Here is a 16,729-nt window from a genome sequence, read left to right as displayed (position 1 = left end):
CTGAGATGGATGGATCTGACCCAGTAAAACCACTGGGAATTCACTAATACTCTACAGGAATACAACAGAGCTTTAAGGCATCCTAAGTCAAACGGCCTTCTCTGCTGCATTTTTGGTGTGATGGAGGAAATTCACATTAACCTAGTTCATAAGAATCAAAATCTTCTCTCTTCTTTTGCCTGACTACAGAACCACCAAGATAAAAAGCGTCTCTGTCATTAAGAATGGATTTTCTCTGTTATTCCTATTTTTGTCTGTAATCAGCAAAACATGTGGCTCAGGAATAAACATGACGTTTATTAAGATAAAGTGTAATTTTAGAAGCATTTTAATTTTCATTTTATAGACAACTGCAGCATAAAGGGTGTCTCTGAAAGCTAATGGGATTTGGGCACCTGAGTGACTTGTAAAAATGGGACTTCAAACTTCAGTCTCTTCAGTGCTTTTAGAAAATTATACCTATCAAGAGGACTATCATAAGGTTTTCTATCTGAGGATTAAAGATCTGGATTATTTTTAAATAACACTGTAGTCGCTCCACTCACAATATATGCATGCTTTTGAAATGCGTCTGTCACATCAGCAGTAATAATTACTGGAACACAGACCACAGAACAAAGCAGTTGCAAAAATAGTAACTCAAGTAAAAAAATAATCTATAACCTCAGATTAAAAAGAAGACTTTAAAACAACTGTCCAATGCATCCATGCATCAGATTTAATCATCATGCTGACAATTATCTCTGTGAAATGGTAACACTCAAAATAAGTACAGCAGATGGAATTTATGGCAAGCAGAGTCCTGCTATATTGTTGTTGTTGTTTTTTAAAAAAATAAACAGGCAGATGCTGTTAGAAGACTATGATAATGCTCTTGTAAATATTCAGCTTGCAGAAGGGTCAATTCGTGATCACTTGTTTCACACAGCAACTTTTGATTTCAATGCTGGCCCAAATGCAAGAGAAGTATTTTATTTTATTTTATTTTATTTTATTTTATTTTATTTTATTTTATTTTACTTTTATTTATTTGCCCCGGCACCACCCTCTGCTGGCTTATGCCTCCACCAGGCACCCAAGTTAGCCAGGGGTGGCAAAAGCCACATGAAGTCAGGCAGGAGCTTTGGCATTGGGTGGTTCCAGAAGGAGCCCAAGCCAGGCTATACAGGGATGCTGATGAGGAAGAATGGGGAGCAAGGACCTGGCTCCAGCACTAACACTGTGTTAACCAGGGTAAATGCACTGGTTTCCATGCTGAAGGGGTTTCATGGCTAGCAGCTGTACTGATTCAGAGCGGCAAGTCTAGCTTGCACACACCACAGGCACAGCTGGCATGTGGAAGGAGTTAGACAGCTAGGACAAATTACAGCTTTAGAGATACAGGCTGGACATTAGGGAAACTGTCTTCCCTAGCAGGATAGTGAAGCTCCAGAACAGGATACCCAGAAAGCCTGTGGAGCTGCCTTGGAGGTATTTAAGACTAGTGAGCAAAAAAACATTGCTGACCTGATCTAGTGTTGGTGATCTCATACTTTAAGTGTGATATTGGACTAGACGACCTCAAGAGGGTCCTTCCAACCACTAACCCTGTGCCTCCTGCATGGTCGTGTATGGGATAGGTGGCTGCAGCATGGTGGGCAAGTTCTAGCACAGAAATAGGCCACAACAGCGGCCTGTGTGCCAAACACCAAACTGGGGTCATGGATATCTCCTAAGGACTCTGCATGGCACCGCATGTATCTGCTCTTGTACCGCAAAGGTGAGTCATGGGGGGAGTGCTTGGGTGAGGGGTGTAAGCTATACACCATGAGAATGAGGATGAATTGGCATGTGGAACTTGATGTTTTTTATAAAAATTTTGTTAATTTTCATTTCAATTTTGCTGAAAATGAAAATGGCCTCCAAAAACACCATGGTATCACACATTTGAGGAACTGGATTTTAAATGTAATTTTAATTGTATTTTAAACAGAAGTCTTAAGCAACAGGTTACACTGGCTATTGATAATCACAATTCAACTCAGAAGTGGTTCTCTTTTTCCAGAGAAATCTCTCTGGGATTTAATATTCTGACAGTGCTAGAAATGTTCATTATCACCTGAGTGCATAAAAAGAAGAAAGGAAACTAAGAGGAGGAAAGAACTTATTGAAGTTTTAGATCAAGTTAAATGAGTTTCCCACCTTTGAACCTGGTGGTCCAATGTTGCCTCTTTCTCCCTGAAACAGAGACACAGTAGGGCTCAAGTATCAAAGTGAGCTGTAATTACACATATTCTAAACATGTATGTTACTTTCCCTGAAAATTAAAGGACCGAATAGGGCAAAATAATTAGTCAAAAACAGGGCATATTTTCTGTAAAGTGATGCTCAGCATACTTTTGTGATTTGATTCTGGGAGTTTAACCTCCAATTGCCAACAGCATCTTAGAGTTTCTGGTCGCTACGTGTTGCTTTTGCTGAGCATGCACAAAGCCACACGCCTGAACCTTCTTTTTCGTTGGCCAAAATCTGCTCATGGGAGTATACCTGTTCCCCAGATCTCCCAAAGCCACAGTGATCTTTACTTCCACAAGTGACTCACCATCTTCTTTTGATACAGGTAAATAAGCCCCTTCCCCACTGCCCCATCCTCCTCACCTACCCAGGCACTGTATTGTACCACGAGCAATTTGTCGAATACTGCACTGCTCCACCTGTGGGACCAGTTCTGCAGTGCTCTGGCTCTGAGCGGGCAGAATTCCTTGATTTCATTACAGACAGGGAATATGTAATTTAGCTGAGTTCAACTGAGATAGAGACTACAAACAGCAATAAAGTCGCAAGAAGTCAGGAACATTGCATAAAATGTTACATTTGCACTCGCTGAGGAGCCTTTCTCAGTTTTGTCTTTTAGGAGTGTTTATGTTCATGAATGCAGGAAGACTGTATATTATGTATTTTTTAAGAAAAAAATCTTTCCATAATAATAAATGTGAAAGCAGAATTTGGATCTATATTTATTGGTTAGGAAACAGATCAAACTTTGGTCACAACAAGATTGCTCTGACAGCTCTGCTAGTCTGGGATGTTTGAAGGATGAAGAATATATGAAACATAGTTTAACTGTACCTTAAACTGTAAACATGTGATGCATGAGCTCTTGCTTTTTGAAAGTGGGTGGCTGTTGTATTTTGCCACTGTTGCCTAGTGAAGTCAATTATAACCATGAAAAGTGGGTGTAAAATTCACCCCCATGAGAATGAGAGTGTATTATAGCCACTTTATATTAATTTTGCTGTAGTGTACCTGGCTTTGTAAGATGTCAGGCAACAATCAGCTCCTTTCTCTGTCTCCATGATTTTGGGGATGAATGACTCAAGATTTGTCAACCAAAAGGTAAGTATAGGTTGTGGTGAAGTCTCTTGGCCAAAGGTTGATAACTTTCTTTTCAGTTCCAGTCCAATCCCTAAATCCAGAACGCTACCTCCTTTCTGAACTCTTTGTGGGGAAAAAATTCCGCAATATTCTAAAAACATAATTTCTATTTAAGGGAAGAGAATAAGTTTTTAACAGGAAATGTATTTTTAGCACAGAAACTACACCTGTTCATATCCTCCAGCATTAACAGGAGGGGCTACCCAGTAGAGGGCCTTTTTGCTAAACTCTGCAGACCCTAGACATCAGGGGCTGTTCGGATCTCTAATTGCTGCTCTTCTAGGGAGGAAAGATACTTGCAGCTATTGTTGGCAATATTCTGCTTTCTGGGTAGCCAGTGACTCTGCGCTGTGTGTGTTTGGATATTGATTTAAGGAAGAGAGGATGGGGGCCCCAACATTTTCCATCTCCTGCTACCTCAACATTACTCTCATTTCCCAGGACAATGAAGATTTAGAGCTTCTTAAACTCCACACAGGAGATTTAAGGTGCTGAAAGGGTGTTGCCATGCTGTATTATTAACTTGAGCAGAATTTAGGCTTTACAAAGGAACAGAAACAGCCTCTTTCTGGCTACAGCCCCATTCTGGGATTCTGCCTTTTTATTTCTTTTTTTTTCATCTCTCCCTTTTTTCAGCATATGTTTCTGGCCTGAACTAGTTCAGGGTTACTTAACCAATAGCATCTTGAAAGTGGAGAAATTCAGTTACAGCTGAGCTCAAATCAAAATCAAGGCAAAAAAGTTACGACAATTCACTTTTTTTCCCCTATAATCTTCTAGGACCTTTTTCTAGAGCCTTCTACAATCACCCCAGAAGGCCATTTTCTAGAGCTTTCTCTTTCAATTGCGCACATATAACCTCTTGGAAACCACAATGATGTTGTACAAATGAGGGATAAAGAGAAACTGCCAAACTCCCTAAAAAGTGAAATGAAAGTACCATGTTACAGCAGACTCCTTGGAAGAGCTCCCCGCTGTTCTAGTGTAAATGTGAAATAATTCTATTCATACCCAATCCAGTAATGTACAGTTATATACTATTGCATTCCAGTAATATAAAATAACATTGCATACCCCGTGCAGAAGAGAACAAAATTTGTCTGTACTTGGCCAATATATGAATGTTAACCAACAAGCTGTTTTATTAAGGCAAATGCTGGGAATATAGAAATCAAAAATCTATGCCAAAGCAAAATACGCTAGCTCTCAAATGCTCTTTGTTATATAGGGTACCTTTGGTCCAAATGGTCCATGTTGTCCGTGTCTTCCTGCAGAACCCTATAAAACCACACTGAATTTACTGGAATTTAATGGAATTTCATAATAATGTTTTTTAGAAAAAAACAAATTAAAACCCACAGCTGTTACAAGCACAATGTCTGCCATCAGTAGTATCAACAGAGTAATAAAATGTAAACATTGTTTCAGATTTGTTGTTCTAATAAATAGTGACTTGCTCTATATTATCATGCAAAGATCTAAAGATTTTGCTCTTAGAAAGATAGCTTTATTTCTAAAATTTTCTTAAAATAGGTAATAGTATGTAATGACAAGATTAAAATGAAAGATCCAAGTGCTTTTGTTGCAAGGCGTTACTTTCAAGTGCTTACGGTTTTTTGAATTCTTTGTTTCCTTGGCTAAAATGAAGACATGTTACTAGTTTGGAGGTAACACTATATTTTCTTTCCAGGTTTAAAAGTAGCTTGAAACAAAGATTGGGGATTGCAAACTATCCTCTTCTCTCCATATGGTGAGATCAATGATACAGTCCAATTATGACTCTTTGATGTCAAAATGAACTGTACCATTATCGATCTTTTTAGAAGGTAGAATGGAAAAGAAAATTCAACAAAGTTGTCAAGTCATCTTCATCTTGCATATGAAGACAAGACACTGACAAACCAATACCAACAAAACATATGCACAGCCCCTGTTTCATCACTGATCTTTGGGAGAAAGGGAATAGAAATCCTGGAAATGATAGCTGATCTTACAGAAAAAATACATTTGATATTTCTGTTTCAGAGCACTTTCTCATAAAAGATTGAAATAAGTTTTTATCCATCAAATCCTAATTGCTTTATTTATATCACTATTAATTACACAAAACAGTAATCAAAGCTCTTATTATGTGTTTTTGGGGGAAACTGCCATCCCATTAAAAAAATTAAACAGATGCAAATATAGCACAAATAACTGTAGTTGATTTCCTAGCAGCTGCTTTTAATTACAGCTCCCTTAGAAGCAGATACTCCATTTTCCCTCTAGCACAATCAGGAGCCTCTAGAGTTTTCACAGGGTGTAAGTGGCTCATAATGCTTTTTGCAGTACCAGCAAGCACCAAAAATCATTTTTGTGATGAGAGGCAAATTCTTCTGTATCTTTAGTGACCCAGACATTGCAGAGTAACTAAGTGGTAATAGGAAAATAAAATTCCAGCATTTTGCTCAGCTGCTAGAAGGCATTTTTTGGTATTTATAGCAGAGTGACTTGGAAACAATGCCTGTTATAAAAGCAAAACTGAGATTAAGGCTGTCATTTAGATAGGTCAGAAAGGTCAACTTTAGACTTGATTTTGGACATCTCTCTCTCTCTCTTTTTTTTTAAATTGTGAATATTCCTCTGAGTGAGCAAGTTTCTCTTGATGTTTAGCCAGAACCTGTCAAGCTGCAGTTTGTGACAATTGCTCCTTGCTGTATCATCTGGCACTACCAGGAACAGTTTGCCTTCATCATCTTTGCAATTGCCCTTCAAAGAGTTGTAGGCAGCTATTAGAGCACCCTTGGCCTCCTTTTTGCTAGACTGAACAGGTCCAGCTCCTTCAGTCTCTCCTCACAGGTCATGCAGTCTAGGCCTCTGACCATCTCAGTAGCTCTCTGCTGGCCTGTGTCCTTCTTCTCCACATTTTTCTTGAAGTGGGTTGTCAGAAACTGGATGTAGTATTTCAAATGCAGCCTCACTAGCACTGAATAAGAGGGGGATACTAACATCTCTGTATCTGCTGTCCATGCTCTTCCAGGTGTACTCCAGTACCTGATTTGCCTTATTTGCACTGACAGTGGTCTGTTGGTTCGTATTCAGTCTGGCATCTACTATAACCCCAAGATCCTTTTCAGCAGCACTCTCTCCAGACTTGGGCAACAAGACTCATTCTTTCAAAGCTCTGCTGATTTCTGCTGGAATGAGTGCAGGGGCAGGACTCGTGAGCATCACGCTGGAGCAATTTGGACAGCTCTGGGAATACGAATGCTGGATAATTGTTTGCTTTGCAGAAGGCAACACATGCTGCAGTTTTGGTGTTACTGGTAGAGACCAAGATAAAACCAAATGATCTGGTAACATACTGAGACAATGTATTCCCCACAGGAGGCATGTGACCCTTGGTGTTTTAAAGTTGCCCACAGTGACAAAAATCTCCTGAGAGAAGGCAATGAAAGAAAAAACATCCCTTCTCCTGGGAAACTGTTTCCATATAACTGGGAAAATTTTTTTAGTCTAAATGGTGTTTCAGACTATGAACATTTGATGGTCAAACTATAACTATTCACTTCAGTTTATCACTATATGCAATTCATCAGTTAAAATTGGAAAGGGCTTTTTAAAAGACTTTAAATCAATGGTACCACATTAATTCTTGGTTTACTTTCACGTAATGCAAATTCATAGTTGCTAAGTGGGAAAAAGCTGGAAGGATTTGATTATATATTTGAAGGAGATGCTTGCTAGAGTATGCTATTTTTATTGGTGAAATGTTTATGAAACAGCGTACCTACTGAGCTGTCAAAGCCACTGAGAAAGAGAATATCAGTTAGTTTTGTTTTTCCCCATCTACTAGTTTTCATTTCTCTTTTTTTTTCTGTCAGTAGTGAGGGATAGATTTTTCAATATAAGCATAAAGACACCATGTCCAGTGTCTACCCACGGGGAATCAGTCACAACTTGGCTTACATTAGGAAGCATAAATATAAAATATTAATTGACAAAGTGTAGCCTTTGTAATGCAAAAGATGATGTTTTATTATTGTTATAGATGTCCAATTTCTCTTAGAATCTTGCTGAAATCTTGACATCATTAATATCCTATGGCAGTGAGTTCCCTAGTTTAATTATTTATTGCACAACTTTTTTCTTACCTTTCTCTTTAAGTGTGGTGTCTTTCAATTCTTTCAACTTTGATGTTCAATTATGAAAATAATAAAAAAAACCCAAACTTATATTTTTTTATTATTCTCTATATAAGAATTCTAGATCTGTTCAACAATTAGACAGAATTCACACTACAACTCCAATCCTTTATGCATGCTCACTAAAATGTCTCCAATTTTGCCTATTGTATTCTGAAAACTGAACAGATTAGTTTATGTGTGGGTACACTTGGATTTATCAGCATTAGAATGTTTTAGGTCTTAGTTTCTATTTATTTTCCATAAATTGAAAAACAGTTGAAAGAAGCAATAAGGGCTTCTATCAGGGATAAAAACAAGGAATAGAGAACAAGACCATACAAGGAAATGCCATTTCATCCTATAATCTCTGAAAAACATACCAGAGCAGAAAGTCAATTATCTAAAAATGTTCAGCCCACCAGAAACGAGAAAAATATCATTCAGCTTATTTGGAGGACACCCTTATTGCAATGTGATTCTGTAGCAACTAAATCCCATGCACTCACTCCAGATCTATCGCTGACTGTGGATACAGGTTTCCAAAAAGCAGAGAAGGACAATCTTGTTTTTGAAAAGAAAAAAACTCTTCTCCCCCAAAACTCCCTCTAACCTTTGGCCCTCTTGTTCCGGGAGTTCTGGATTCACCTAACAAGCCAATACTCCCTGATCCTTCCATGTCCTAGTGGAAGAGAAAAAAATTACACCAAATTAAGTATTTCTCTCTCTTTTTTTTTTTTTCACCCTCTCTGTTTTCTAGAGTACTGTAAAAGCTGGATAAACAGTGAACACATATTTTTAAGTTTTCTCAGTAACCTCTTTTTGATCAATGTGTGGCATTCTGGAGATAAGCTATAGTCAAATGAAATAAGAGTATGTTGATCTTTCATACAGTGTAAGAACCTCTGGTCTTTAGAGACTTGCCACTTTGACAGCATTTTTGTGGTACTTCAGACTGGAGAGCATCAGACAGAAGTGAGACAGTATCACAGTTTTAAGTATGCACCGTGTTTAAGCATACTGTAGTGGTATTTTTCTGTAAGTGCTTCTTTACCACCTTGTTACAAAAATACCGTCACGACTATTAATGGTTACATAACTGATTTAAGGCAGGGAAAGCCTGCAGGCAATTTAAATTTGAATCATCATTCAAAAATAAAGGTCCTTCCTAACTCTTACGGCTGAATGCTGAACTCCTGCCTGGAGTGCAGTGGGCTGAAATGAGCACGAGCTGAAAGAACTGTTCTGTCACAAAATCATGGAATTAGTTAGATTGGAAGGCAACCTCAGCAGGCTGTCTAGTCCCACCTTCTGATCAAAGCAGGGTCAACACTGACTTCCCATCTGGTTGCTCAGGGCATTGTCTACTTGGGTCTTGGAAACCTCCAAGAACGGATTTCTGCAACCTCTCTAAGCATTTGTTCTCAAGCTTGACTGTCTCTCATCACTCTGTGCACCACTGTAAAGATCTTGGCTGTGTCTTCTTGATAACATCCTTTTAGGTATTGGAAGGCTGCTCCAGAATAAGCAAGCTGAGTTTCCTCAGCCTTTCCTCATAGGTTATGTGTTTCAGCTCCCTGACCCTCATGGTGGCCCTCTGCTGACTTAAAAAAGATCTCTCTGAAATAGAAGATGTCTTTTTGAGGGAAGTACCCATATTTTCTAGGGGTTTTGAAGGAGACAATAGAGAAACTGGCAACCTGCTTCCAGCTCTAATTGTTCTGACTTGCTCCAAAGTCAGTGCAGAGTCATGAGGTGGCAGTTCTGAAGTAGCCAAAATAATAAAGCTGCAGACTGCCATAATTCACTATTTTATCCTCATCCCCCACCCCAGCCACATGTTCCTATTCCTTGCATTATGCTTATTCCAGGGCTTGACAGACTGTGCTTTAAGCCATTTTGATGATCTATGCTAGCAGGAAATGATTCACTTGTCTTCAGCTGCAGTTTTAAATGACCTAATGGTTTACTTCTTCTGAAAAGGGGAAATCTTGCTCTTTCTTCACTCCTCTTTCCTGCTCACAGCCATACAGTCTCCATTTTCACCAGCTCTGCCACATGTTGAATCCTCTGATTTCACCGTGAGTGACTTTAACTCACTAAAATGGCAGAAAATGAGCAATTTTTTTGGAGTGGGGAGAGTTTTCCACCATTTTAGCAAGTTAAATTGGCTCGTGGAAGGGTTGATGAAACACTGGCCTCTAGTGCATGGGATCGGCAGGCACACGCCACGAATGGCTGCAGATGGGAGGAGGAACATGGGGAAGGAAGTCGAATCTCCACCTCTAAGTGACAGCAAGCTGTTGTTTCAGCTTACCGTGGTTAGAGGACCCATACTCTTTGCATACTTGGCTTTCTGCTTTGTTAGTGTTTTGAAATGGCTCAAATCACCAAGGGGCTGATGTGCACCAGTGACAGTGTAAGGAAAAGGGTGGGAAGACCACTTAGATCAGCTTACACTGCTATGAAATGACAGCCTAATGCTGAAGTTATGGAAGATATCAACTGATCCAGTGAAAAGGAGAGGTATCATTCTTTTCCCTCCTCCACCAACCCCACAATCACAAGCAAAAGGGAAGCAGCAGTGCAGAGTTGGGATCAGGACCTCCCTTTTGGGGGCTGGGGCAGGGGACAACTAGTCATTAGATTGGATCAAGCCCTTCCATGTAATTTCACCTGAGAGTGATTGTTACTCAGCCTTTCATTTAGTTCCTCCATTGATTTTCAGCAGGTCAAGTATCAACAGAAGATCTGTTGAGATTGTGTGCTTGGCCTGTTCAACTAAACACTTACTCCTTAGGGTAAATTGCAAGCTGTGTTTCTGGGTGTCACGCTGTCATGCTATGAAGGTTCGATAGCAACGACTGAGACAGTAATATAATAATAATAAAAAAGATGTTTATTTCCTCGCACAAGTTCTTGGATTAGTAACATCCATTAAAATAATGCGATTACTAATTTAGGAACTTGTGCGAGGAAATAAACATCTTTTTTATTATTATTATATTACTGTCTCAGTCGTTGCTATCGAACCTTCATAGCATGACAGCGTGACAGTTTTTGGCGTAGTCGGCAGGATAGGATAAGGATAGGATAGGATACAGACTTAGTGGATGCATAAGCTGGGGTAACCGGATAGAAATATTTTTGAACTATGTCGTTGCACGAGTTATTGAGAAGGCACGGAAGCGGACCCTCAAGCCCTGGGATTGACTGGGCAAATGATAATTGGGAAGATGAAGCCTCTGTCGTGTGTAGGATAGAGGAAGTCAGAGGTAACCAAAGAGATGGGAAAGGAAAAGGTGGTATATGTGCCATCTTAGGGGCCTGTTTACTGGCAGCCCAACAAGCCAATCGGACCCATCAAAAAACTAAGGAACAGTTACAAGAAAAGGTGCAGGAGTGTGTAGATCTTGAAAGAAAATTGAAATTAGAGAAAGAGCGAAATCAGAAATTACAAAACAAGTTAGAACTCATCCTTTCAACAGCAAGGAAGCCCCCCACAGCAGCTCAGATTAGAAAAATGCTGGTGGAGGACCCGGACGACTGGGACGGAGATATATGGGGAAACAGCAGTAGTTCAGAGGACAATGGTGATTTGTACCCTCCAGAACCCTCACCTCTGGATGTGCGGCCAGTTGTAAAAACCGAAACCGCAACAGGACCCCATGGGGGTAATGCTAGAACCACAGTTAGAACTACCCCTTACTCAGGAGACGAGATGGGAAAACTGCAAGAGAAATACTGCAGGCAACCTACAGAAACAGAAACTGAGTATTTGTGGCGGGTATCCTTAACAGGAGGTGATCGCATAATACTAAGTGAAGAGGAGGCATCAGGATATTGGGGACCAGGAGTTTTCCTTACGGGTAGAGTTGCGAATCGCTCCCTCACCTCCCGAGTAGCCTACTGGGCAGGGGGACAGGACCCGAGGAACAGAGGAGAACCTTTGAGAATAGGTATAAATACCCACAGTGAGCTTACAGAAGCCATACAAAAGGCAGCTTGCGTACAGCAGATATATGAAAGGGGAGCCTACGATGTCCCCATGCAAGCCCCAGTAAGCCCAAACAGCCTAACGCCTTTAATACGGGGATTGCCTACAGTGTTAAAGCTGAAGCTACAAGCAATACGAGATCGCATTGTAGCTGCAGAGGCACACAATCATAATAACCTCAATGCCCCCCCCATGCCAATACCGACATGGGTGGATACCTTGTTAGAAGTGCATCGAACTGCGCAAGAGATGGGGATGGATACCAAACCACGGGAAAAGCGCATTAGACAGGCTACTGCCTCATATGCCCCGAGGAGAGGACATTCCCCCCCCAGGCGGCACAACAAGGAAATGGGAACTAAACAAGAAGACAGGGAGAAACGAAATAGATTGTGGCGACATGCCCTGGCATTAGGTGTTCCACGATCCATGCTACATAACCAGAAAACAGAGGACATAGAACAGATAGTGAGCAAGCTGGAACAAGCGAAAGGGGTGACTCTGCCATCCGCCCCACCTGGCTCACAAGATAGTAAACAAGAATCTAAACCTAGTAACCCTTTCTCGGAGTTACGAGAAGAGTTGCATGATCTAAAAAACTAGGTAGCGCTGGTCGAAAATCAGGCCAACCGACCCGAGTACTATCAATAGCGCAGCGGCCTGAAAGTTTAGAACCCCGGATTGTGATTCTGGTAGGACCTAGAAAACACAAAGTTTCTTTTTTAATTGATACTGGTGCACAGATAAGTGTTTTGGACAAACAGACAGCCAATAGGTTAAATATCAAACCATCTAGACGATCAATTTTTATAAAGGGAGTTACAGGAATTGCTGAATCTTGTCCTTTGGCAAAACTTTGTGCCTGGCTCCCGGGAGACAAACGTCTTACCAAATTTGAGGTAGTAATAAACCCAAAGGGAAATGACAACATTTTAGGGTTTGATGTTTTACGAGGAAGAAACTGGATACTCCCAAACGGTACCCGGTGGAGCTTTGGAACAGCTAACATCAAGCTTTTGCAAACCTCCCCCGCGCTGCCGCCTAGTAAGATAACTAATGTTAAACAATACCCTTTAGCATCTGCTGCACGATCCGGAATAAGCAAAGTCATTAGAGACCTAGAAGAGCAAGGGATAATAGAACGCACCCACTCCCCCTATAACTCCCCGGTGTGGCCTGTCAAAAAACCAAATGGAGAATGGCGATTAACAGTAGATTATCGCCGATTGAATGCTAATACTGCTCCCCTCACGGCTGCGGTCCCCAATATAGCGGAACTGGTGAGTCAGCTTAGGACTGCAGCCCACCCCTGGATGGCCACACTAGATGTAAAAGATATGTTCTTCATGGTCCCGCTAATAAAAGAAGATAAAGACAAATTTGCTTTCACCTGGGAAGGCATTCAATATACCTTCACTCGGCTGCCCCAGGGATACAAACACTCCCCCACCATCGCTCATAACGCATTAGCAAAAGTCTTAGAATCGCTTGGTACAACCCCTGGAGTACCAGAAACAGTACCAAGCTACCCAAGATCTCCCATTGCAGTAGCTGAACCACTCACTGAAAAGTCTGACCTAAATGGGGTATGGTTCACCGATGCCTCTTCACATAGGATAGCAACGGGGTGGCAATACAAAGCAGTTGCCTTAGAAATAAGCACAGGCCATACGATAATAGAAGAAGGCAATGGCAGCGCCCAAGTAGGAGAACTCAAGGCTGTCCGACTTGCCATAAGAAATGGAGCAACAACAGTGTATACCGATTCATATGCAGTATTCAAGGGGGCCACAGACTGGATAGGATTCTGGGAATGTAATAAATGGCAAATAAATAGGTGCCCAGTATGGCAGCAAGCAGACTGGGAAGAGTTGTTGGAAGAAGGAAGGAAATAGTCTATTGCAATAGGGTGGGTGAAAGCCCACAGCTCAGACGGAAGTCTGGCAGCTAAATGGAACGGGATAGTTGACAAGTTGTCGAGGGTAAGAGGAGTAACAGTAAGCGAAGTAGAGTGGGACAGAATAGGAGAATGGCTACATATACAGCAAGGACATTCAGGGGAAAAGGATTTAGTAAAAGAAAGTATAGCTCGAGGATGGCCCATAGATATAACAACTGCACGACGAATCATAACAGCCTGTCCTCAGTGCCAACTAAGATTAAAAAGGGATCATCCAGAACAGCAAGCTCCACTACATATCAGTAATAAAAAACAATTATGGCAAACCTGGCAGATTGATTATATAGGGCCTCTTAAACCATCAAGTGGGAGAAAATATATATTAGTGGGAGTCGAGGTGGTCTCCCATCTCCTCCGAGCGACAGCCGTCAGAACTGCGAATGGAGAAACTACCATTAAGGTATTACAAGAATGGTTCAGTGTATTACCGGTACCAAAGGAAATACAAAGTGATAATGGGACTCACTTTACAGCCTGCGTAGTCCAGGACTGGGCGACACAAGAAGGGATTAGTTGGACATTCCACACCCCCTACTATCCCCAAGCAAACGGGATGGTGGAAAGGGCCAATGGCTTACTTAAAAGATATGCTCAAGTAGAAAAAGTGAGTTGGGACCTACGCATTAACCATGCTGTGCATCTACTTAATAATCGATGGGGAACATTTGGTAGTCCCAGAACCCAGGCCTTTTGCCCTATCGATACGGGCATCGTTAAGGATAATCCTGACATTGATCCTGCACGTGGTAAACCAGGACAGCCTGTGATGGTAAAACTACCACAAATTGGAGTAGTCCCGTTAACATTGTCTAAACCCCGAGGACCCCTTGCATGGGAAGCACTTGATGCCACAGAAAAAACCCATCGAATCAGTTCTCGGTGGATAATTCCTGATTATTAACCACTTATTCCGAGGCACCCTGCCTCGAGGAAAACCTAAATGTGTTCTCTTACAGGATACCATGTGGAGACTTGTGTTCCTACTCCAGACGGCCCTGGTGACAACATTGATCTCAAACCCATGGGGCAGCAATGTCAATATTTGGGAAAAGTTAGCTAGAGAAATACTAAATACCACTCACTTTTGTCTAGAAGGAGGAACTTCGGCGGCCCAAATTTACACCACATGCAATATTGGGTTCCCTATACCCCTAGAGACAGTGCAAAACAAGGCAATACTAGCAAATTTCAAAGTAACTAATACGTTTAATCAGATGTCTCGATGGGGTTCCGCCACAACACAGTATAACAAAGCAATGATAGAAATTAAGGTGAAAGGAATGTTTCCTGCGGTTGAGTGTGCTATGATGGTAAATTGTACCAGCAAAACCCGACCGTGCCACAATTTTACGGAAGATGGGCCTCCTCTTAAATGTCATCAAACAACCAATGTAACCTTTAACTATGCACATATTGTGCTCCCTACAGGAATGTTTTGGCTATGCGGGGTAAAAGCTTACTCCTACATTCCAGCCAATGCTACTGGTGGCCCCTGTACCATAGGTCGCTTGAGCATCTATATGCCAAGCAAACAAGAGATAAAGGAAATAGCTGGGAATCAAACACGAAAGAGGAGGGAGGCCTCATCCCTCAACCCTGAATGTAATTCAGAAGTAATCTTATTCTCAGCATCACAAATCTCAGCTGCAGCATTCCTTACACCTGGGGTGGGAGTTGCTATGAACTATCAAGCTATAAAAAAGATTGCATGTTCTTTAGCTAAAACTATCAACACCACTTCTGCTGCCTTATCAGCAATGCTTAGAGATGTGCAAGCCTTGCATGCCGGTGTATTAGAAAACAGAGCAGCAGTTGACTATCTTCTTTTACGACACAACCATGGATGTGAAGAATTCAAAGGCATGTGCTGCTTCAATCTGAGTGACCATTCGACCCTGATTGAAGGGGAGATCACAAACCTTAAACACCTAGCTTTGGACATTAAACAGCATAATGATAACGGGTTTAATTGGCTGCAAAAATTGTTCCAAAATTTCGGACTGTCTGTATCAGCTTGGCTCGCGTCGGGCTTACAAACTGTCATAATAATTGTACTCATGATAATCATTATATGTATTGCTTTTGTCTGCTTGAAAGCTTTAATATTACGCACAATCTTTGCTAAGGTAAATGCTTTAAAAACAGGCTACTTGCCTTTGCAACAACAAGATCAAACCCATGATTGTCCTTGAGGGGCAAAAAAGGGGGGGGTGTACGGCTGTGACTCTGGTCACGGGGTGGACTGACGGGCGAGTGAAGAGTTAACAGGACTGAAGTTTGTCAATTGATATGCAGAAGAACTGATAGCACAAGAGCTGACGTGCACAAAGCTGCTGAACAGAGGACTTAACAGGACTAAAGAAGTCTACCAACCGATATGCGCAAGGACTGATATGCGCAAGGCTGCGGAATGATTAACAAGACTGGAGAAGTGAAGTCTGCCACCTGGAATCTGCACGGACCCCCGGGGAGGGAAGAAACAATACGGAGGTGTTGTGGTCTTGCTTCGCTAGCAGGGTCCTCCCAAGCAGACAAACAGACAGTCCTGTGATTGCGAAACTTGCTAAAAGTCAGCAAAAGCAGTGTTTGCCCAGAGCCCCAGCCGTATAAAAAGAGACTTGGGAGCTTGGAGAGTTTGAGCAGGGACGGGAACGTGACCTGACCATCCTCTCCGGCTGGACCGTGAGTATCCCCCCCCCTCCCCTTTTCCTGGGACGCTGGGTTAAGGTAACTCCTCGAGGTTGAGAGCCCTCTCACTAGGAGAGTGAACAAGAAAGCTTTCAAGCAGGGATAAGCAGTCCTTCCAATTAATAACGCAGTAATCGATGGTTTCAGGTTATCCTTTCTAAATTAGTAACTGATGGTTTTGTGTTATCCTTCCTAAATTAGTAATCGCATTATTTTAATGGATGTTACTAATCCAAGAACTTGTGTGAGGAAATAAACATCTTTTTTATTATTATTATATTACTGTCTCAGTCGTTGCTATCGAACCTTCATAGCATGACAGCGTGACACTGGGTCCTTCCTTCCCTTGCCTCCATTGTGCTTTAATTGGTCTGTCTCTGCCAACATTTTTCCCTTAAAGAGAGTGTTTGATGCCTGCTTTATACAACATGCCATCATTTTTGACATCTGCATGTTTTTAATAGGTAAACCAGGTACCTTCTGCAACTCAGAATGTTCTTTTGGCAA

General features: G+C 41.4%; 1 protein-coding gene across 7 annotated transcripts in view; it reads right to left on the bottom strand.

Moving 5' to 3' along the window:
• The window catches only part of COL15A1 (collagen type XV alpha 1 chain), a 180,355-nt gene that overhangs the window by 66,002 nt on the left and 97,624 nt on the right, over positions 1 to 16,729 (bottom strand). For all 7 annotated transcript variants that reach the window (XM_067291066.1, XM_067291064.1, XM_067291065.1 and 4 more), the window contains 2 exons: positions 4,648 to 4,692; positions 2,182 to 2,217 (listed from right to left, as the gene is read on the bottom strand). In XM_067291066.1, coding sequence (XP_067147167.1) covers positions 2,182 to 2,217; positions 4,648 to 4,692 — 81 coding nt within the window. The remainder of the gene's footprint in view (positions 1 to 2,181; positions 2,218 to 4,647; positions 4,693 to 16,729) is intronic.

Source organism: Apteryx mantelli, chromosome 2 (assembly GCF_036417845.1).
Source record: "Apteryx mantelli isolate bAptMan1 chromosome 2, bAptMan1.hap1, whole genome shotgun sequence".
Lineage (NCBI taxonomy): Eukaryota > Metazoa > Chordata > Aves > Apterygiformes > Apterygidae > Apteryx > Apteryx mantelli.
This window is presented reverse-complemented; position numbering and strand designations above follow the sequence as displayed.